The sequence below is a fragment of the Suncus etruscus genome, chromosome 5 (assembly GCF_024139225.1).
Source record: "Suncus etruscus isolate mSunEtr1 chromosome 5, mSunEtr1.pri.cur, whole genome shotgun sequence".
In the NCBI taxonomy this organism is placed as follows: Eukaryota; Metazoa; Chordata; class Mammalia; order Eulipotyphla; family Soricidae; genus Suncus; species Suncus etruscus.
In genome coordinates this window covers 150,597,595-150,621,838 of record NC_064852.1, presented here as the reverse complement: position 1 = coordinate 150,621,838, position 24,244 = coordinate 150,597,595, and the positions used below count along the sequence as shown (strand labels likewise).

The window sequence follows — 24,244 nt, the reverse complement described above, 5'->3', positions numbered from 1 at the left end:
AGAAATTTTCAGCATGTGGGCTCTTGGATCTAGCCTGCTGCCTCTTATCAGTCAACTTTACCTCTAATAATGGAAAAAGCATAGCTAAGAATGATCACCTAGGGAAAAAAAAATAAAAAAGAATGATCACCTAGGGAGACTCAAGAACTTAGACTCTATGATAAGTCACCTGCTACTTGACTTTCAGCAAATTTGACATAACGGCTTCATATCTTCATCTGTAGAAAGAGCATGATTATCAAGCTCATGCTCGACTCTAGGCTTGCTGTAAGGTATAGATGTGCCAGTTCATGGCAGGGACTAACTGCCCTGGGGTAGGGGCTCAATGAGTATGTGTGATATTATTAATTATGATTAATTGCATGCAATTTTATAATCATTATTAATAATAATTATCATTGAAGGCTGCCTTGATTAAGATAAAGTACAAATAAGCAAAGCAAAATCCAGCTATAACCACCAAAGTATTTTGGATGTTGATCTACATTTGTTACATACATTAGCTAATTCTAATTATTTTATATTTCATGGCACCTTTTTCCAAAGTTTCAGATACGCTTTTGCTAAATAAAGGCTCGCTTTCATTTATAAAAAGGAATTGAGAGGGGGCTTCTCCTTTTAACACATGAAAGGTGAAAGGCATTTATTTTGCAGCAGCCTTGCTCCACGTACCCAAGGGAGAGCAAGTGTGTTCACTGTGCTTCTCCAGCATCTGCTCATCCAGGCGGTGTGCCTACAATTTCATTCCTGCCTTTTTGAGGTCTTAGGGTTTCTGTACTATTTGGTATGTTTTGGTAGGTGATTTCAGGGATTCACCAATGCCATATTGATTAATGGCCATTGACTCTTTATTTTATTTTTTTTTTTTTTGGATTTTTGCGCCACCCTTGGTGACACTCAGGGGTTACTCCTGGCTATGTGCTCAGATATCGCTTCTGGCTTGGGAGACCATATGGGATGTCGGGGATTGAACCAAGGTTCGTTCTGGGCAGTCGCTTGCAAGCAAATGTCCTACCACTGTGCCATTCCTCTGGCCCTGATGGCCATTGACTCTTAAAGCTTTACATCCTTCTGACTTAATAGAAATGCTTTCGCTTACAACAGGGCAAGGAATTTTGTATCTTAATATCAGTAGATGTAAATTATGCTTTATTTTATTTATTTATTTATTTATTTATTTATTTATTGGGTCACACCCAGTAGCACTCAGGCACTCTTGGCTCTGTGCTCAGAAATCGCTCCTGGCAGACTTGGGGGGCCATATGGGATGCTGGGTTTTGAACCACCATCCATCCTGGATCAGCTGCTTGCAAAGCAAACAACCTACTGCTGTGCTATCTCTCCAGCCCCTATAATTTATATTTTTATTATTTTTTAAAAATCTATGACAATGACAGTTGGAAATAGACAAGAGCTGGGTGCTGAAAGGAGATAAAGCAATATACATGATATCCCTTCAGTAACAATAGTGCAAATCACAATGTTTAAAAGAAAAAGAGAGAGAAGAGGAGGAGGAGGAGAAGTAAAGAAGAAGAAAAGAATAAAATAATAATAATATTTAGGACAGAGGCAGGCAGAGGAGAGGGTAAAGGGGAGGGTGGGAAGAAAACTGGGGACATTAGTGGTGGGAAATCTGCACTGGTGAAGGATGTTGGACATTGTATGACTGAAATCCAATCAAGAACAGCTTATTAACTGTATCTCATGGTGATTTGATTAAAATTTTTTATCTGAAGCAAAAATAAACAGAAACTATGTTTCTAAAGTGGGGGACATCACAATATTTTCACTGAGTTCATTTTATTATCTCTTTCTACAATGTTAATTTCTCCAACCTGAAGATGATAGCTATCGCTCCATGCTGAAAACTCATTTTATTTCCCTTGGATTTTATATCGATTTAGGCTAAGGGGGAAATATTTGAGTTAGTAAGGACAAGTGCTCAGTATAGAAACTTCCTAATAAATTCCAGCCCTTGTTTTAACATGGAAAGTATCTGTTATCTCTTGTCATTTGCCTCTAGCAAGCACCAAAGCAAGATGTCACTGAAAGTCCTCTGCAGGAAAATGACTCACATCATTGGAATTTAAATTGTGACATTAATCCTAACAGGGGTGATTGATCCATTTATTTCCACTGGAAATCTCCTGTTTAGGGAGAAAATGTAAAATTCCAAAGAAAAGAATAATGAGCACTTCTTGAAACTTTTCTTGTAGGTGTTGGGTTCTGAGTATGGTCTTTTTTTTTTTTTTTTGGTTAATGGCAGAGGGCAGTGGGTTGGGAAATAGAAGTTATTGTATATCATTTATCAACAGTAGTAAATCAGCTTAAAAAATTGAAGTGGATTCACACTAAGCTTCTAATTCTGGAGACTCAGGGTATAAGATGGGATATTTGAGTTGGAGAAAAAAATCCCTCCAATTTCAAGATGTAGATGACTCTGTGTATGCATATATGTTTTTAATAGTACATGAATGTGTGTGTGCGCATGTGAAGAGAGACAGAAGAGAACTGAGGAAGAGGAAGTTAGGAGGTTGAGGCAGAGGACTTTGGATGGAATCCTGGGAATTCCTTACAGCTTCTCATCTTCAAGATAGGCAAATGACGTGTCCTAAGGGAATAATTCTTTTGCCCCATCTCAATTATTGGGGAATCAAGTACAGCAGGTGGGAGAAGGTTCATAATATTCTTTGCTAACAGTTTAGCTTTGCAAGTGCTTTCACTCACATGTATGGAGATTAGAAGGCTCAACCTTCGTTGAATTAGGAAGTGAGAGATGGTGTGGATAGGTCAATGCCGTTTAGTTTTACAATCATGTTTTTTAAAATTAGGGCAACTTACATGTAGCAAAACTTTTCAGAGTACCACCAGCTTCAACAATGTTTATAAATTGATTTTTAGGAAAATAGGAATGGCATAGCTTTCCTGTTCCTTCACTGGAAATCCAACTTACATTTTAATTCTTCAACTGACCTTCTGATTCAGTCATTCACTAAAAATGAGTGAGTTCCCCCCCCCCAAAAAAAAATCTGGCACATTCCAAGTGTTTGTCATCCTGCATGACCAAAATGAAGAATTCTAGTTTTTGTGGAGGGTATGTTCTCATGGAATAGCAAAACATGGAGTAGTTCATGCTGAACATAATAAATAAGCTTCACTGCATGTAAGAAACTGGCTATTGGGAGGAAAGAAAGAATGGAGAGCTGGGTAAGGACTAGAAGGCTTAGGGAGGATGCAGGCATGTCTTACTTTCAAATAGAATGGAGGCTGAACAGACAGTGCAAAGGGCTGGAGCACGTGCTTGGCATGTGTGAGGCCCGAGTTCAGTTATTTGTTTTGTTTGTCTTATTTTTGAGTCACACCCAGTGGGCTCAGGGGCAACTCCTGGCTCTGTGCTCAGAAATCACTCCTGGCAGTCTCGGGGTACTATATGGGATGCTGGGGATCAAACCTGGGTCAATAGCAGGCAAGGCAAATGCCCTACTCATTATGCTATTGCTCTAGCCCCTTGAGTTTAATTCTTGGCATCATGAGGGGTGGCCCTAGAATCTCTTCAGCAGTATCACATCTTTGGGTCCAAGCACTGAAGCCATTCAACACAACTGGCTGAAGAATAATGGGCTCCAGGCTTCGAATAGTGCCTCAACATGTCAATGTGTGGGTAAATGAACCTAAAGGAGATGAGATGATTAGCCATAGGCACTTTCCGGGAGAACATTCCTGGAAGGTGGACAGGGGAGACTTGACACCTTGTTTAGCAGGGTCAGAACCATTGAGGAGGGGAGGTTAAGACAGGGGAGGTAAGAGGAGTATGTGAGGGAACCCCAGAGGGCATTGGTCATCATGATGGCCTCAGTTTGACTGTCCAGGTTTGTCTTGGAATCACTGTGGGAACTAAGAGCTGGAGAAACACTAGCTGATTTTGGGTTTTGGGGGTATTTTAGTGAAGGATTGGGGCCACACTCATTGGTATTTAGGGGCTACTCCTGGCTCTGTGTTTAGGGAACCATGTGGTGCTGGGATGGAATCCAGGATTCCTGCATGTGCTCAAGTGCCTTTCTGTCCACCACCTCTGGTCTGTCCTAAAGGCATACACATCTATAGGACTTTATATTGGTGAGGATACAAAGAAAGGAGGAAGCAAGGATGATTCCAAATATTGCAACGACTAAGGAGAGCTGGGGACACTGTGGCCAAGCTGGCAAGGGGGTGATGAGGGCTGAAACTGGAGTCTTGGGTTTGCCACAATTCTCCTTGTGTCTCTTCGTGGTGGCCCAGTGGGAGAGCGTGCCTGAGTTCCTGGGCTCTGTGAGGGGCATTGCACACATCATGTCTATGGAATGGATGGAATGGACAGGCAGTTGCCTCACAGAAGACCAGGTAAGCAGAGAATATGCCAGGAGGGACTTTTTCTGTGACATGAGGCAATTAAATAGGGTCAGGGCCAGGATTTGAATTCAGGATCATTTTCTGTGGCCCCTTTTCACAAAGAAGTCATTGGACACATTTGTGAAATGTTAGATGCCTTTGAAAAGATATCAGTTCCCAGGATGTGCCTAGGTATCAAGGCTGTTAATTAACTCTGTGTGTATGTATATATATGTGTGTGTGTGTGTGTGTGTGTATGTGTGTGTGTGTTGTGTGTGCCACATTGAGGATAGAAGCTAATACTTCCAGAAGGCAATGCTGGAGAAGAGGGGCTCTCTGTCTCTGAATCAAGTTGAGCAGTTTGGAAGACCAATGTATTCATGGCCTTTCCTTGCTGGTCTTTTTGTTTTTGTTTTGGGCTGTGCTCTGTTGTGTATATGAGTGTGTGTGTGTGTGTGTGTGTGTGTTTGTATCAGGGCCATACCTGGTTGTGTTCAGGGGTTACACCTATGTGTAACCACATATGTGGTTCCAGGAACTAAATTGGGGTCAATGGCATGCAATGCCTGTGTATTACCTATTGTACTATCTCTCCATTTTCTCTGTTTGCGTAATAAATGCCACTTTTTTTTGCAGCATTTATCATAACAATGTTTATTGACATAAGGAGAAAGCAAAATCAAACTTTTTTAAAATAATATCTTTATTTAAACACCTTGATTACAAACAAGATTGTGATTAGATTTCAATCATGTAAAGAACACCCCCCTTCACCAGTGCAACATTCCCACCACCAATGTCCCAAATCTCCCTCCATCCCACCCCACCCCCACCTGTACTCTAGACAGGCTTTTCAGTTCTCTCATTCATTCCCATGGTTATGATAGTTCTCAGTGTAGTTATTTCTCTAACTGCACTCACCACTCTTTGTGGTGAGCTTCATGAAGTGAGCTGGAAGTTCCAGCCCTCCTTTCTTTGTCTCTGAGGATTGTTGCAAAAATGTCTTTCATTTTTCTTAAAACTCATAGATGAGTGAGACTATTCTGCGTCTCTCTCTCTCTCTCCCTCCCTCTGACTTATTTCACTCAGCATGATAGATTCCATGTACATCCATGTATAGGAAAATTTCATGACTTCATCTCTCCTGATGGCTGCATAATATTCCATTGTGGATATGTACCACAGTTTCTTTAGCCATTCATCTGTTGAAGGGCATCTTGGTTGTTTCCAGAGCCTGGCTATTGTGAATAGTGCTGCAATGAATATAGGTGTGATTTTTGTATTGTATTTTTGTGTTCCTAGGGTATATCCCTAGGAGTGGTATAGCTAGATCATATGGGAGCTCAATTTCCAGTGTTATGAGGAATCTCCATATTGTTTTCCACTAAGGCTAGACTAGATGGCATTCCTACCAGCAGTGGATAAGAGTTTCCTTTCTCTCCATATCCCCGCAAGCACTGAAATGCTACTTTTTAAAGGGCTCTGACTACTAACTTTTTTTTTTTGTATAGTTAAAATGAAATGATAGATTATGTAATTAAGAATGTAGATGCTGAGGCCAGAGAGATAGCACAGCAGTAGGACATTTGCCTTGCACGCAGCTGATCCAGGAAGACGGTGGTTCAAATCCCAGCATCCCATATGGTCCCCCAAGCTTGCCAAGAACAATTTCTGAGTGCATAGCCAGAACCCCTGAGAGCCTCCGGTGTGACCCAAAAACCAAAAAAACCATAAAAATAAAAATAAAGAGGGATTTTTAGCAGCACGGGCGGGCAGCTGGCAGACCTCCGTATGTGCCAGCGGCCTTTTGGCCTGGCCTAGGGTGGGGGGCCCGGACCTGGGTCACCCGAACCCCCTCTCCCCCTTTCCTCCGGATCTCCAGGTGGGTTTCTGGGAGGAGCTCATGGGGCACCCTGGGTTTTCCCCACTCCCAGGCCGGGTCTGGGGACCGGCCTAGGTTGGGCTTAAATCCCTGTCCTTCGGGCTTGGGAGGGTCTCTCTCCCTTCCTGGAGCTGGATTTTTAGCAGCACGGGCGGGCAGCTGGCAGACCTCCGTATGTGCCAGCGGCCTTTTGGCCTGGCCTAGGGTGGGGGGCCCGGACCTGGGTCACCCGAACCCCCTCTCCCCCTTTCCTCCGGATCTCCAGGTGGGTTTCTGGGAGGAGCTCATGGGGCACCCTGGGTTTTCCCCACTCCCAGGCCGGGTCTAGAGGGTGGATCAGGGGGTGTAGTTTGATCTGGGGGGAGGCAAATAATTTCTCAGCTATACTCAGGCTGTCACTGGCAATTTCATACCAGTCTACATTTTGAAACCGCGCGGGGGCTAGTGCCCCCGCGCGATCATATGCTCCTCCCAACCATCAGTACCCCAGATTTACCCTTCTTAACTTCAGTAACACACAGCTTCAATCTCTGTCCAAAGACATACAGTAGATCTTACAAATCCCAGAACTATTTAGAAGGACACAAATCGAACACATATTGAACACATATATTTTTTGAATATTTTATGGTTATTTTCTTTAACTGCTGTAACTCTCTATATATTCTTCTACCATGATGTTTCTATCCACTTTTCATCTTGTCTTTTCTTTGTAAGCTGTTCAGTAAGGATTGTGGTGGAACTATCCCTTAGTTTGATGCCTATGATTGAACTATGTCATGGAAATTGCTGGTCTTGTTCCTATTGCCTCCAGATGCACCAATAACGCTTCGTGGCATTGATCTTTGTTTGCATAGACACATTAAAATGGGAAAACACTATACATACAGATTAGTTATTATCTAATAAATCTCATTACAATGTACCTTACACCCTGAATATTGATATAATGACCTGGCATAGGCCTCAGTTGAATGGGCATTCTCCATTCACGCTGGAACCAGGCAAGCTATCTACGAAACATCCAAGGTCTTTTATAGCAACAGTTGGAAGCAGTCCTCTACCAGCAAAGACACTACCAAGGGTGTGACATCGACCTCCTAATAAGACACTTCCGTTTACACTAGAAGACGTGACAACAACAATGACCTGCGAGAAGACATGACAACAACGATGACCTGCTCTACAGGACATGGTTCTCTCTATTGCCCCTTAAGTGTGAGGTGAAACGAGAGGATGCTCTGCACCATCCTGACTGCAATATGGGATATGCAGACTCCAGGATCTTTAATACAGAAGAATGATACCAACAACAGAGACTATGTGAGGAATGGAGGTGTATTGCCACTACAGACTATGACTTGAATTGGACAAACTAGTTTGCCTGGAGCCTAGAGTCAGTCCTGTGCCAGGAAACTTCAGGGGTAGGGTCTCCATGTATTTGGACCATAATTTGTCTTTCCATGTCCCTTATGTTTTGGTGGGCCTATGCAAACAAATGCCACTTTAATATCGTTTTTTACTATGTTCTCTTGACTCCAATCCTTAAGAAAAACAACCCATTAAAACTTTTGAGGTAGGGGCCGGGAAGGTGGCGCTGGAGATAAGGTGTCTGCCTTGCAAGCGCTACCAAGGAACGGACCGCGGTTCGATCCCCCGGCGTCCCATATGGTCCCCCCAAGCCAGGGGCGATTTCTGAGCACATAGCCAGGAGTAACCCCTGAGCGTCAAACGGGTGTGGCCCAAAAACCAAAAAAAAAAAAAACTTTTGAGGTTAACTTAAACTAGTAAGCATGTGCATGGAACTAGATAAATGTACTTTGCCCTCAATGTTTAAAGAGTTACATAAGTCTAATATCTTTAGATTATATGGTGTGCTGCTAAGAAACAATATGTACTACAACTGGGGATTTGAGGGACAAAGTAATTGTATTGTACATGGGTTCAGTTTTGTTTTTCTTAATGTTCTTTGGCTGAAAGTTCAAGGCTGGGATATCATCGATGGAACTACTGAGAATCCTGTTTATGGGTGATTGGGCTTCCACTGTAACTTTACCCTGTCCTCTTTCTTTGCATCTTTGTTGTCATAATTAAAATAATAAAAAAAAATAATTAAAAAAAAAAAAAAAAAGAATTTCAAATAATTAAAAAAAAAAATAAAATAAAAATAAAGAATAGAGATGCTTTGGGGGCAGAGTACAATGGGTAGGGTACTTGTCATGCATGTGGTGAACTGAGTTCAATCCCAGTACCCCATATGGTCTAAATCCTTCAGGAGGGATTCCTGAATGCAGAGCCAGGAGTAACCTCTGAGTATCACTAGTTGTGGCCTAAATCCCCAAAAACAAACTAAAAAACCTTCAATATATATGCTCTAGACTTTCTTATTAAAGGGATGTACCCAAAGGATTAAAATGGGCAAAAATTAGGGAAGATTTTCTAAGAGGAGGCCAAGGCCAAATTCTTTTTTCTTTTCTTTTTTTTGGGGGGGGGTGGTTTGGGTCTGCTTGGAGTAGGTGGAGCAATTTAACATACTTTAGAATGCTGATGTGTACTTTTCTCTGAAGGGCCGAAGATATAGGGAGCTAGTTTATAGATGTCTTTTTCAGTTCTGTTTCAGACTACCTACAATCCAATCTGCCTCAAACTACACAAAGGCTATTTATAAAGTAGACCAGAGAGGCTGTGATATAATAGGTGCTGGGATGGCTGTCAGGAGTGGGGGAAGGTGGACAGCACATGTTTTGAAATGCTCGTTATTTCCTTAACACTACAAACTAACAACAGTAGGACTTGGCCATTCTGGACTTTTGCTTTATTTTGGGGGGGAGGCATACCCAGTGGTTCTTGGGTTTGTTTATTCCTGGCTCTGCACTCAGGGATCACGCCAGGAGGGGATTGAGGTGGAACATATGGAAAGCTGGGAATCAGACTCAGGTGTCCTCCCCACTGTCCTCTCCCTCCAGCCCCTGAGTTGCCATTCTGAAGAGCAATGACATCGCTACTTCAACAAGCTTCATTCCATCTTTGTGAAATGCTGCTTGGAGAAACTCTCCTTTCCACACAAGGCTACATTTTTGCTCAGTGTACCGAAGAGATTATTCTGTTTTTATTAAACCATGCTTTGTTCCAGAGTGCTCTGCATTAGAGAGATTATAATCTATGAAGAGCCCCCTTTACCCCCTTGTGGAATCATTAAGCAGTTGAAAGGAAGCATATCAAAGATTCCTTTGGCTACCAACAATGTGAAAAGAAATGGTTAATTTGTGCGTACTAGCCAGAATCTTTCTTTCCATTGCCCAGGTAAGGATTCATTAGCTATTCCATCATAGGGGAAAGGCCCATCTCAAATCTGTTACTGGGTGAACATTTGTTTTGGGGACAGATGAAGTCAGCCATGCAGAAACTCAACAGGAGGAAGTAGGGACTTGAACCATACAAGGCAAAATCTCCCTGAAGGAAGTAGGACAATGATTACTGAGAGTCAACCAAGAGCTGGCTCTTGTGTTTTGTTGTTGTTATTGTTGTTTGTTTTGGAGCCACACCAGTGGTGCTGAGGTGCTCAAAGATCATGTCTGGCAGGTTTTGGGAAACCATATGTGGTGCTGAAGATCAAACTCAGGTCAACTGCATGCAAGGCAAGCTCCTTACCCGCTACTATCTCTCTGGCCTGAGTTGGCTTTTCTCCATACTTCCTGCTACACTCCTGCAAGTTGGCCAGTGTTGCCATTCACATGTCCCATCTCCCAGCTTTCATTGCTCTGTCCAGCAAGAAAGAGTACAGTCTGTTTTCCATAGCCAGGACTCTGTAAATGCCTCAGAGCTTTCCTTCCTTCCAGAGGACTGAGCACTGTGGCACTTTAGCAAGTGTGTTCAGAGTGGCTGGATCCTGGATGGGGGAGCAATACTTTGGGTTCCAAATCCCTTATTTCATCCTCTAAGAGTGAAGGCTACAGACCTGGCCCCCAACAACTGAAAGGTGAAGGTGGAGGGCACTGCCTGCTACTGTTTATCTTGGTTCTCTCACAAAAATGACTTTTCTTTTGCTTATAGACAAGAGTTAACCAATAATTCTATCTCAACATCCAGTCTGGTCTTCTACGATTAGTGATGTTTGCCACTATTTTGCCATTAGATCCCTCCCTCCCTCCCTCCCTCCCTCCCTCCCTCCCTCCCTCCCTCCCTCCCTTCCACCTTCCTTCCTTCCTTCCTCCTTTTCCTTCCTTCTTCCTTCCTTCCTTCCTTCCTTCCTTCCTTCCTTCTTCCTTCTTCCTTTTCCTTCCTTCCTTCCTTCCTTCCTTCCTTCCTTTCTTCCTTCCTTCCTTCCTTCCTTCTTCCTTCCTTTTCTTCCTTCCTTCCTTCCTTCCTTCCTTCCTTCCTTCCTTCCTTCCTTTCTTCCTTTTTCTTTCTCATTTTGGGCCACAGTCAGCAATTCTCTGGGGTTAGTACTACTTCTGCATCTATGCTCAGGTATTACTTCTGGCAGTACTCAGGGTACCATATGGGATGCTGGGGATCAAAATCCCTTTGGCAGAATGCAAGGCAAGTATCCTGACTGCTATACTATCTCTCCAGTTCCGATTCCATTATTCTAAATTGCAAAATAGTATTTGTGTTTTCAGGCCACACCTGGGAGATACTTAGGTTCTCCTCCCAGCATGTTGCTGTGGGCATAAGGGGTGGGGATGGGTCACTTCTCATGGTGACCCAAGGACCCTGTAGTGCTGAGCACTGAACCAAGGCCTCCTGCATGCAAAGCCTTTGCTCCAGCCCTTTGAGCTATTTCAACAGCTCCCAAATAATCTTCACTTTAATATTTATTTCTCACATCTTACCTAGTGGATAGCTACCTGTCCTTTAGATCTCTGTTATAATTTTCTCCCCTTCACTGCTCTAGTTCAACTAGTCCTGTCACCTACCCCACTGACACTGCCCAGTTTTTTTTCACTTTATTTATTTATGTATTTATTTTTTTATTTTTTGTTTTTGGGTCACACCCAGCAGCGCTCAGAGGTTCCTCCTGGCTCTATGCTCAGAAATCGCCCCTGACAGGCACAGGGGACCATATGGGATGCCAGGATTCGAACCACTGTCCTTCTGCATGCAAGGCAAAAGCCTTACCTTCATGCTATCTCTCTGGCCCCTCAAATTATTATTTTTAATTTACTTTTTTAAGCCCCATAGCTTACAAAGTTGTTAATAATACAGTTGTTTCTGACATTCAGTGTTCTAACACCAATTCCACTACCAGAGTGACCTTCCCTTTACCAAAGTCCCTAGTTTTCCATTCACCCCTAAACATGCCCCCTTTGCAGGCACAAAATAAATTACTCTATATTGCTTGTTATAACTGAACGATAATGGAATTGTCAAAAAAGTTTCAATGAGGGGCCTGGAGAGATAGCACAGCGGCGTTTGCCTTGCAAGCAGCCGATCCAGGACCAAAGGTGGTTGGTTTGAATCCTGGTGTCCCATATGGTCCCCCGTGCCTGCCAGGAGCTATTTCTGAGCAGACAGCCAGGAGTAGCCCCTGAGCACCGCCGGGTGTGGCCCAAAAACAAAAAACAACAACAAAAAAAAGTTTCAATGATAGAAAATTAGTAAAAATTATAATGGGGTCATTATACCAGATTGAAGGTTTACTAAGCTGTTTGTTGCTAGTTACTCATTTTATGTTATTTTTGTTTGTTGAGCTTATAGGTGGCTTCTATGCTATTCTTTCTTTCTATGCTATTTTTTTTTTTTTACGGGCTACACCCGTTTGATGCTCAGGGGTTACTCTTGGCTAAGCACTCAGAAATTGCCCCTGGCTTGGGGGGACCATACGGGAAGCTGGGGAATCAAACCGCGGTCCTTTCTTGGCTAGGGCTTGCAAGGCAGACACCTTACCTCTAGCGCCACCTCGCCGGCCCCTCTATGCTATTTTTATTTCTAGTTTGGTGTGTTCCTATTGGAGGTATTGCATGACTGTGTATGTGACTGCATGCTCCAGGAACTCTAGGGTTGGGCTGATGAGTTTACATGGTGGTGTCTGTGGGATGTAGCTGTGGCTGCAGGGCTTCCAGAAATATTGAGGGATGTAGTGTAGGGGACTTCCCACTCCCATTTCTAGAAGACCCCAGAGTTGTCAGTCTCCAAAATGAGCATGTTTGGAATTTTTGTGGGTTTGTTGTCTCTACAGAGATTAGTAGTGAAGCAGTGAATTTGGACCATTGGTCTGGTGGTGACTCTGGACCAGTGCTCCCTGGACTAAGTGACAGTGCTCCTGTAGTTGGTCACTGTATCCTCAATAGCTGGCACTTTCAGAGCTAACCGCAAACACTGAGTACTGGTGAATAAATTCACTATTATTTTGTTAATTATATTTAGTTTTTATTTATTTATTTATTTATTTGTTTATTTATTTATTTATTTATTTATTTATTTTTGGAGGGGGTATTTGAGTCACACCCAGCTGTGCACAGGGCTTACTCCTGGTCTAGTAATCACTCTTGGTGGGTTTGGGGACCATATGTTGTGTTGGGACTTGAAGCTGGATTGACTATGGTAAGGTATGTATTTTACTTGGACTACCTATCCAGCCCTAGTTTTAATTAAAAAATATATTTTGGGGGCTGGAGAGATAGCATGGAGGTAGGGCATTTGCCTTGTATGCAGAAGGATGGTGGTTCAAATTCCAAAATCCCATATGGTCCCCCAAGCCTGCCAGGAGCGATTTCTGAGCATAGAGCCAGGAGGAACCTCTGAGCGCTGCTGGGTGTGACCCAAAAACCAACAACTAAAAAAAATTTTTTTTCCAGACAAGTGCTCTACTATTGGACTATTTCATCAGTGCTATCTTTCTTTAGTTTTTTTTTTTTTTAAATTCAGAACCCACTTTTCCCCAAATTGCTGTGCTTATTTATTTATTTATTTATTTATTTATTTATTTATTTATTTATTTATTTATTTATTTATTTATTTATTTTTGGGTTTTGGGCCACAGCCGGTAACGCTCAGGGGTTACTCCTGGCTATGCACTCAGAAGTTGCTCCTCGCTCGGGGGACCATATGGGACACCGGGGGATCGAACCGCGGTCCGTCCTAGGCTAGCGCAGGCAAGGCAGTCACCTTACCTCTAGCGCCACCGCCCGGCCCCTGCTGTGCTTATTCATACATTTGAAGTGGACCCAGGACTATGCTCTGTGAGTAATGAGGATTTTTCTTCACTTTCTGGAAGGAAAATGCTCTTTTAAAACCTTTCCCAATCTTAAAGGGCAGAGAGCAGAGAAGCAATTGCCACCAATTTACGTAGAAAAATATTTGAGTACTTGGAGATCCTCCACGATTACCTACATCATCATGCTAGACACATAAAACCTAAAATTTTACTCCCATGTGGTGAGAACAGGATTTTAGGGTATATGCCCTGGCTGGGGTCTCTCAAGCAGTTCTGGAAAGGAGCCGTGGAGGGGGGGGTGTTCTGTGGTGCTCAGGGCACTTCTAGAAGAGCCTTGGCAAGACACAAACTAATGTAAGGGCAAACAGGTAATCATCTGAGTCTTCTGTCAAAGCAAACTGACAGAATGCAAACTTTCCCAGAGGCTGGTCCCTGTGCCAATTTGTGGTATTGTGCTATTCCCAGTCTTTTTTTTTTTTTTTTTTTTTCTATAAGAAATGGCCACCTTGGAGGGAAGGAGGACAGGTGGGCATGGCTGTCCTTATTTTAGCAAGACAAAATGGAAACTTGGGACAGTTTTTCTGCAATCAGGCTTTTTTTTTTATCCCAGTGATCTGATCAAACAAATTCTTTTTTATCCAGTTCCTTTGTGACTGGCTCAATGTTCACTTCATCCTCTCACTTCCAGTAAATCACAGATGCACAGTGTTCATATCAAGGGCTGGAGGCCCAACTGCTTATGTGCAGATTTCCCAGCCCCTCACCTTGGAAATTTCTGATTTTGTTCCTGCATTTAAAGAACCTTCTACTCCTTCTCTTTTGAGCATTCACCCAGTTCCCCATCTCAGTGAGAGCTGAAGGACCATCCATCATTGGGGAGCTCTGCAGGGATATCAACAGAAAAGGGACCAAAAGGGCCACTGTAGACTCAGCGACTAAATTTCCATTGATTGCCAGGTCTGTCAATTACCTGTGACCATGTGTGGACATGGGTCTTTCTGAAATATAGATTCTCTTTGTCCTTTATTGGTTTCATGTCAGTGATCATGCCTTGGGAGCTGCTGAGGGCCATTATGGCTATTGGGTACTTTTTTGTTTGTTTATTTGTTTTTGGGTCACACCAGGTGGTGCTCAGGGGTTACTCCTGGCTCTGTGCATAGAAGTCATTCCTGGAAGGCACAAGGGACCATATGGGATGCCAGGATTCAAACTACTATCCCTCCTGGATTGGCTGCGTGCAAGGCAAATGCCCATACCATTGTGCTATCTCTCCTGCTCCATCTATTGGGTACTTGAGTCATGATTACATCTGACTTGTCAGTTGTTCTCTACCCAAGTTGGGCTTGGTTAGGTGGATCCATGATGACACCCTCTGTCTCTTTCTCCTGAAAATCCTCCAGCTAGACTCCTGAATTTTGATGATGTTGTTTTTGTTTTGTTTGTTAGAGCCACATACAGTTTGTTTGTTTTAGGGTCACACCAGGTGGTGCTCAGGTTTCATCCTGGCTCTGCACTCAGGGATCATTCCTGGTGGGCACCAGGGAACAAATGTGGTTTTGGCAATCAACCCAGGTCAGTAGCATGCAAGGTTAGCACCCCACCTGCTGCAGTATTGCTTTGCACCGCTCAATGATAATTTTGTCACCTTTAGCTTCTCAATCATTATTTGGGGATGCCTTTGTGGCAACTTAGGATTGTTTCTGAGTATCTCTTAAATTCTTGCAACCTTATTACACACCTGTAATAAATGTCTCTTAAGTTGTTTGCAACTTTACCACACACCTGTAATGCATCTTGTTTGTAAAGTAGTTGATAGAGCTCTTTTAAATTATGGGCTGATCTATAATTTGCTAACGATTTCAAGTGTAGATTAAATTTAGTCATCATTCATGTAGTGTTTACACTTAATCACTTAATGTGTGGAACATATTAGAAACCAGAGGGTTGACTATCCCTTCTTCTTCCCAGGGTTTTGTTTCAATAATTTTCATTCATGGGGAAGAATCATCCAGAATGAATATTCAAAACAAAACAAAGATGGTGGGAGGAGGCAGCTTACAAGCCCTCTCATCTCCCATGTTAATCCTTTAAAGAGCTTTATTACTTGGATAGAGGGTGGAAAAGGTGAATTTGCGGTTCTGAGAATGTCATGTGGGCATCACTTTACTTTTACTCTTCCATTCTCTTCCTTTCTGGGGGAACTATAAAGTAGGCAACTTCTGTGTCTTCTAGAATATTCCACTGATAATATACCTCCCATTTTTCTTGAATTCACAGTAATAAACGACCTGTGGCCTTAGTGCCGATGCCCAGTGACCCCACATTCAACACAAGGAGAGCCTACACCAGTGAGGATGAAGCCTGGAAGTCTTATCTGGAGAACCCCCTGACAGCGGCCACCAAGGCTATGATGAGCATCAATGGTGATGAGGACAGTGCTGCTGCCCTGGGCCTGCTGTATGACTACTACAAGGTAGTATAGACTTGTATAGGTAGTAGCTGTATGACTACTACATGTTAGATAGACCCTAAGGCCCTAACTCTCCCTCTATTTTGGAAGCCATGGGGAAAAAGGCAATGGTATTTTCACATGGGGTATGGATTCAGATTTTTTCTAACGTTTTTTTTTTGTTTGTTTGTTTGGGTTTGGTTTTGGTTTTTGGGCCACACCCGGTAACGCTCAGGGGTTACTCCTGGTTATGCGCTCAGAAGTCGCTCCTGGCTTGGGGGACCATATGGGACGCCGGGGGATCTAACGGCGGTCCGTCCAAGGCTAGCGCAGGCAAGGCAGGCACCTTACCTCTAGCGCCACCGCCCAGCCCCAAGGATTCAGATTTTTTCTCTTCTCATTGCCTCACTGCTCTCCCACCCATGAAGCCCAAGATCACCAGCCAAGAAGGGCACGTGCTCCAGGTGGCAGAGTTAGTGACTGTTCGTTGTCCATGGGCATGTGCATTCTCTCTTTAGCCTTCCTACATCCTAGTGCTTGCAAATAGTTCTTGGCTGCCATCTTACTCCAAGATTCATTATTTTGATGAATGAGAAATATTCCATTGTATGACTATCATTTACGTACTGCTTAGTTGTTGGGCTTTCTGAATATTTTCTTTTCCAATTTCACCAACAACATTTAGAACATCTAGATTTTTTCATTCCGATACTCTTTTGTGGTAGCAGTTTCCAGACTTGTTTTTGTTCACATCCTGTTTCCATTTGTTTTGATGGGTATTTAGTTGTAAAACCTTTGGACAAAATTGGATACGATTTACATATATGACTCAAATCCCTGCCAGACTGTCCTATCAACACTGGAATATTTCAAGAAATCATGCAGAAAATAATAGACGGTCTCAGTTATAAATGGCTGCTTCTGGTATAACTTGCTCCCTTAGAACAGTAACTCAACATCACCCCTCTCCCCCGCAACTATTTACTGAATGAGATTTTTTTTTTTACCTGCTTTGATTATAAACACCTTTTAGCTTATTGGCACAGAGTTGAGAATGACTGTTGATTTGGCTGGCTGGGCACAGGGAGCTCTTTATTTTGCAATCATATCTGAATCCCTACCCCCTTCTCCCTATCATGAGACGATTATTGGAGAAGAATAATTTCACTTTTAGTGAGCTTCAGTCTCAGCTTCCTATTCCCTTCCTGATTCCCCCTTCCTGTTCCTTCCAACAAGGATAATTGTTTAGTAAAATTCCCAGAGAGAGGAGCAAAAAGCCACACTAAATCCCCTTATATAAATGGAGAACTGTAAAACTCCACCCTGGATTTAGGTGTATCTATCTGAGACCCGCCCATTTCTGGGAGGGGTCTTGGGAACCAGATATTACGTGTAACCTTACCTGCAAGACCCCTCCCATTCGGGGGGGGGTGGTCTTGGAAGGTTATATAAGGCCTTTGACCCAGGGGATTAGGCCCTCTTTTGGTCTTTTGCCAGCATGGTCAAAGGGAAGATGGCTGAAAGGAGTTAAGATGCAGGGCTAGCTAAGAATGGCTGAATGCTTAATTGGTTATGATATAGGCCACACATGTGGTGGATAGGGTATGAATAAAGCTGATACTTCCTGATGCCTGTCTCTGGATGAGTCTGATTCCGCCGTTCACCTAAACCTGGGACCCGCCAGCTGAATGGGAATTGCCGAGCCACTTGGCCTGGGATGGCAGAGAAAGATCCCTCCATCCATCCACCTCTATCCAGCACCATCGCTAATTATTTAATTCTACAGAGAACCAAGTATGAGTGAGACAGGGTAGATCATCCATACTACTTGAAATCAGGATAACATTTTTCAGTTGGCTTTTGTTTGGAGTCCACACCTGACAGTGCTCAGAGTTTACTCTTAGCTCTGTGCTCTGGGATTTACTCCTGGAGGTAACTGGAGTACTATATGTGATGCCCAGAATCAAAATGTGGTCAGCTGTTAACCCCTGTACTACCTTGCTAACTCTAAGTAAGGCTGTTGTTAACATAGACACAGCTTTAGTTATTGCAAAATGCTGGAAAAAAATGTATGGAGAGAATCCCACATATGGCTGATGCTCCCTTACCCAGGGAGTTTACATTGTCAAATTTTGACAGTCCTCTTTTCTTCTTCCTATGCCTTTGGGCCACACCCAGCAATGCTCAGAGTCAATCCTGGCTCTGTGCTCAAGGTTCATTCCTGGCAGTACTCAGGGGACAATATAAGCTGCCGGGAAAGGAACCCACATCAGCCAAGTGTAAGGCAAGTTCCCACCCCACTGAACTATTTCTCTTGTCCCAACAGCCCTCTGGTAAATGTGCAAAACTCCCTATTGCTCCTGATGTAGTAAGAAGGGCCTCAAGCTCTGGGGCACTTGAGTTCAACTCAAAGGAGATTTCAGGGTCTACACTACATTTGGCATAAGGAGGGTGTTTGTCACTGGGAATAGGAAGGGCTTGAAAAAGATAAGCCTAAAATATGTTTTCATAAAGATCTTTCTTTTTTATTTGATCTTTGCTGTGATTTAAAAAAAAAATTTTTTTTTTTTGTGGTTTTTGGGTCACACCCGGCAGTGCTCAGGGGTTATTTCTGGCTCCAGGCTCAGAAATTGCTCCTGGCAGGCACAGAGGACCATATGGGGCGCCGGGATTCGAACCGATGACCTCCTGCATGAAAGGCAAACACCTTACCTCCATGCTATCTCTCCGGCCCCGATTTTAAAAATATTTTAAATTGGGGCCCGGAGAGATAGCACAGCAGCGTTTGCCTTGCAAGCAGCCGATCCAGCACCAAAGGTGGTTGGTTCGAATCCTGGTGTCCCATATGGTCCCCCGTGCCTGCCAGGAGCTATTTCTGAGCAGACAGCCAGGAGTAACCCCTGAGCAGCACCGGGTGTGGCCCAAAAACAAACAAACAAAAAAATATTTTAAATTGGAGCCAGAGCAGTGGCGCAAGCCATAAGGTGTCTGCCTTGTGCGTGCTAGCCTAAGGTGGACAGTGGTTCGATCCCCCGGCTTCCCATATGGTCCCCCAAGTCAGGAGCGATTTCTGAGCACATAGCCAGACATTTCTGAGTGTCACTGGGTGTAGCCCAAAAACAAAAAACAAAAAAACATTTTTTTAAAAATTACTTTGGATAAGGACCGTTTTGAGAAACAATAGGTGTTCTGATTTGAATTGAAAACATGACTGAGAATTCATAGGAGTTAGTAAAAAACTCATAAATTATCCTTCCCCACATATGGGAAACTCAACTGCATAGTTGTGGTAGGGGGGACTGTGTTTGCTCTTCCTTCTGAGAAAAAAAGAAAGAAAAATAGAAGTCATCCAATGAAACTGTTCCCAGTAGCAAGTGACTTTTTGAGAGCCCAATTTTATTACACTTTTGGACTATTATCTGATGTTTAGGAATAGGCTCATCATTACAGATATAACATGAAGCAATTTTCCCTTATGGTCAAAAGTTGGTATAACCTAGAAGTTTCTTGATTTTTAAAGTCTAGTAGACAGTTCATTAATGTGATCTTGATACAGTCAATTGAATCAATGGATCATATAACTTTTTTTATTTTGTTTTGTTTCTTGGGAACACACAGGCAGTGTTCAGGGCTTATTCCTGATGCACTCTAGGGTCATTCCAGGCAGCATGCGTGGGTGCCTTCTTAAGTGCTAAATTGAATTTAGTTTGGCTTTGTGTAAGGAAAGAGTCCTACCCACTGTATTATAGCTCTAGTTCCCCATTATTACTTATTTTTGGAACTTTTGTAATGGTATTAAGGTAGCAAATTAATCCATAGAGTTTTAAAGAAATATATAGACTTATATTTTGAAAAAATAAGTATTTCTTTATTTTGAAGAGAGTTAATTTTATTGCTGTGAACTTGAAAAATTTCAAGCACCTATATTCAGTGGCAATTGCTGTGTATTATTGAAAGGGGAAGGATACCTAAAATAAAAACAATCAAAATTCATTAAATAATATTTTATTTTTCCTAAGTCAGGAGGAAATTAAGTCTTTTTTTTTTTTCTTTTGGTTTTTGGGCCACACCTGGCGGTGCTCAGGGGTTACTCCTGGCTGTCAGCTCAGAAATAGCTCCTGGCAGGCACGGGGGACCATATGGGACACTGGGATTCGAACCAACCACCTTTGGTCCTGGATTGGTTGCTTGCAAGGCAAACACCACTGTGCTATCTCTCCGGGCCCGGAAATTAAGTCTTAATATGTACTATAGCTCTAGTTCCCCATTATTACTTATTTTTGGAACTTTTGTAATGGTATTAAGGTAGCAAATTAATCCATAGAGTTTTAAAGAAATATATAGACTTATATTTTGAAAAAATAAGTATTTCTTTATTTTGAAGAGAGTTAATTTTATTGCTGTGAACTTGAAAAATTTTAAGCATCTATATTCAGTGGCAATTGCTGTGTATTATTGAAAGGGGAAGGATACCTAAAATAAAAACAATCAAAATTCATTAAATAATATTTTATTTTTCCTAAGTCAGGAGGAAATTAAGTCTTTTTTTTTTTTTTCTTTTGGTTTTTGGGCCACACCTGGCGGTGCTCAGGGGTTACTCCTGGCTGTCAGCTCAGAAATAGCTCCTGGCAGGCACGGGGGACCATATGGGACACTGGGATTCGAACCAACCACCTTTGGTCCTGGATTGGCTGCTTGCAAGGCAAACACCGCTGTGCTATCTCTCCGGGCCCGGAAATTAAGTCTTAATATGACATCGCAATTGTATTATTTTCATAGATATTTTGATAGGAGGTGTAGTGAACTCACATGAAATTCAGGTTGTAGCCAAAGAAATAAGGCAAAGGACTGGAATCCAATGTTGCAGGGTAGCTCTGGGTTCAATCCCTAGCATGGCTTGGTCTCTCGAGTACTGCTGGAAGTGACACATAAGCACCCAGCCAGGAGTAGCTCCTGAGTATTGCTGGATATGCCCTCACGCTCTCCCAAAAAAAACAAAGGACCTCAAGTTTTAGACAAGTTTATATCAGTATCCGAATTAATATTTTCATGATCAATGTCTGAATGTATGTATTTTTGTCATACAACATGTTTCTGTTTTTGGGACTCCACTCAGATGTGTTCATGGCTTACTCCTGGCTCTGCAGCCAGAGATCACCCCTGGCAGGACTCGGTTAGGGGACCCTATTAACAGTAATCCAACCTGGGTTGGATGATACAAGGCAAACTCTAATTCACTGTATTTGATATTAGTCTGGTTTTAGGATATAAAATATTAAATGAAATGCATTAAAACTATGTGAACTGAGTAATGGCAGCGCTGTGAGCAGGGAAACACGAGCTGACAGTCACTGCTGCCGCCCACCTTTCTCACCTGGCAGGAAGGCTCCGTCCTTCACTCTTTCGGGCTGTCTCCCCTTCCCTGGGTCCCTGCTCATCGGCCCGCTCCTGCTGCAAGTTAGGGAAGTTATCAGACATTATTTCTTCAGTAATTTATGCTCCTTTGTCTCTTTTCCTTTGGGATATCTTCATCATGAGTCTCAGAGGCCTAGGGAGTGCACCCCCCAAAGAACTGTCACCTAGAAGCCGCAGAAGAGCGCAGCTTTATGGCCGTGCACTTTTTCTAACCAATGAACCCCACCACAACACGCAGAAAAACTCACACTACAAGCGTGACAATGGGAAAAACTTGCAGGCAAACACCATGCACAGAGAATGAAGACAATAGCTCGGATGACCTAAAAAATTCCAACTATCTGATTAACATCACAGATAAGGAATTTAGGATAGAAATATAGAAGATGTTTGTAGAACTCAAAGAAAGCATAGATCGATCTGAACAGAACACAAAGACAGAAATCAGAAAACTCCAAACTGAAATAACAGATCTGAAAATCACAGTAGCTGAACTGAAAACCTCAGTGGATGGCCTCTCCAGCAGGCTATCAGCAGCTGAGGACAGAATCGGCTTGCTGGAAGATGAGATGCAGAAAAACTGAACACAGCAGAAGAAATTGGGAAAGAACCTTAAGACAAATGATCAGGCAATGGAAAAAGTACTCAAGGAATGTGAACAGATGAAAAGAGAAATCTCTGATAAACTCAACAGAAACAACATAAGAATCATTGGAGTTCCAGAGGTCTGGAACTGACAGGTCTAGTTTAAGACAAGAGAGACCAACAAACACAGCAAACTTCTCTACAAATATGATATTAAATCCTATGACAATCATCTCCCTTAATGGCAATGGACTAAATCCACCAATTAAAAGACACAGAGTGGCAAAATGGGTCAAAAAGATGAATCCAACCTTCTGCTGCCTACAAAAAAAAAAAAAAAAAAAACACCTGAATAGTCAGAACAAACATAGACTCAAAATCAAAGGTTGGAGGAAAATCATCCAAGCAAACAACACCCTTAAAAAAGCTGGGATGGCCATATTAATATCTGATGACACCAACTTTATGCTTAGAAAAGTTGTAAGGGACAAAGATGGACACTATCTACTAATTAAGGGATATGTGCAACAGGAAGAAATCAGACTATTAAACATATATGCACCCAATGAGAGACCAAAAAATTATCTAATACAAGTACTGACAAATCTGAAAGAAGACATCAATAGTAACACAATAATTGTGGGAGACCTCACACGGCCCTGTTAACACTTGATAGATCAACCAGACTGAAACCCAACAAAAACATACTAGCCCTGAAAAGAGTAATGGAAGAAAGAGGACTAGTAGATATATATAGGACACTCCACTCCAAAAAACCTGGATACACATTCTTCTTCAATGTACATGGGTCATTCTCCAGGATAAACTACATGCTGACACATAAAACATATCTTCATAAAATTAAGAGGATAGAAATCTTGCAGGCTACCTTTGCTGACCACAAGGCTCTGAAATTAGATGTGAACTACAAAGGCACACAGAAGAAAACCTTTAACAATTGGAAATTAAACAGCCTGCTACTGAACAACCAGTGGGTCCGAGATGAAATCAAAGAGGAAATCAAAACTTTCCTGGAGACAAATGATAATGAAGACACAAACTGCCAGAATCTATGGGACACAGCAAAAACGGTCCTGAAGGGAAAATTTATAGCTTTAGAAGCACACATCAGGAAGGAAGAAGGGGCATACCTGAATAACTTAATGACGCAGCTCAGAAAATTAGAAAATGACCAACAAAAGGAACCAAAAATAGGGAGACAGAAGGAAATAACAAAGCTGAAAGCAGAAATCAATGAAATGGAAAATCAAAAAACAATCTGAAAGATCAACGAAAGCAGAAGTTGGTTCTTCAAAAAAATAAACAAGATTGATAGACCATTGTTAAAACTCACAAAGAAAGAAAGCGAAACCTGATAACCCGTATTAGAAATGAAAAGGGGGAGATCATGACAGACATCACAGAGATCCAAAGGGTAATCAGAGACTATTTTGAGAAACTTTATGCTACTAAACATGAGAACCTAGAAGAAATGGAAAAATTCTTGGACACTTATAACCTTCCACAGTTAAGTAGGGAGGATGTAGCATAGATAAACACCCCCATCACTATTGAGGAAATTGAAACTGTAATCAAACATCTAACCAAAAAGAAAAGCCCAGGCCAGATGGATTTACTGATGAATTCTTTCAAACCTTTCTAGAGGAGCTACTACCAATTCTAGCCAGGCTCTTCCATGAAATTGAAAAAATGGGAACACTCCCAAACAGCTTTTATGAAGCCAACATCACCTTGATACCAAAACCAGACAGAGATGCTGCCAAAAAAGAAAATTACAGACCAATATCCCTGATGAATGCAGATGCAATGATCTTCAAAAAAAAAATCCTAGCAAATAGAATCCAATGCATCATCAAGAAGATCATACAATATGACCAAGTAGTTTTCATCCCAGAAATGGAAGGATGGTTTAACATCCGTAAACCTATCAACATCATACACAACATCAACAAGAAGAAAAATAAAAATCACATGATCATTATCAATAGACGCAGAGAAAGCATTTGATAAGGTCCAACACCCATTCTTGATCAGAACTCTCAGCAAGATGGGAATGGAAGGAACCTTTTTCAATCTAGTTAAAGCCATCTACCACAAGCCAATGGCAAATATTATCCTCAATGGAGAAAAACTAAAAGCCTTTCCTCTAAATTATCGTACAAGACAAGGCTGCTCTCACCGCTCCTCTTCAATATAGTACTAGAAGTGCTTGCTATAGCGATCAGGCAAGAAAAAGATATCAAGGGAATCCAGAGAGGAAAGGAAGAAGTCAAGCTCTCACTGTTTGCAGATGACATGATACGCTACTTAGAAAAACCTAAATACTCTACCAAAAAGCTTCTAGAAAAAATAGACTCATATAGCA

At 42.2% G+C, this 24,244-nt stretch overlaps 1 protein-coding gene across 1 annotated transcript in view; it reads left to right on the top strand.

Annotated features, from left to right (window-relative positions):
* Positions 1-24,244, top strand: part of GRHL2 (grainyhead like transcription factor 2) — a 168,857-nt gene that overhangs the window by 37,618 nt on the left and 106,995 nt on the right. Inside the window, exon 2 of the mRNA XM_049773882.1 lies at positions 15,687-15,882. Coding sequence (XP_049629839.1) covers positions 15,687-15,882 — 196 coding nt within the window. The remainder of the gene's footprint in view (positions 1-15,686; positions 15,883-24,244) is intronic.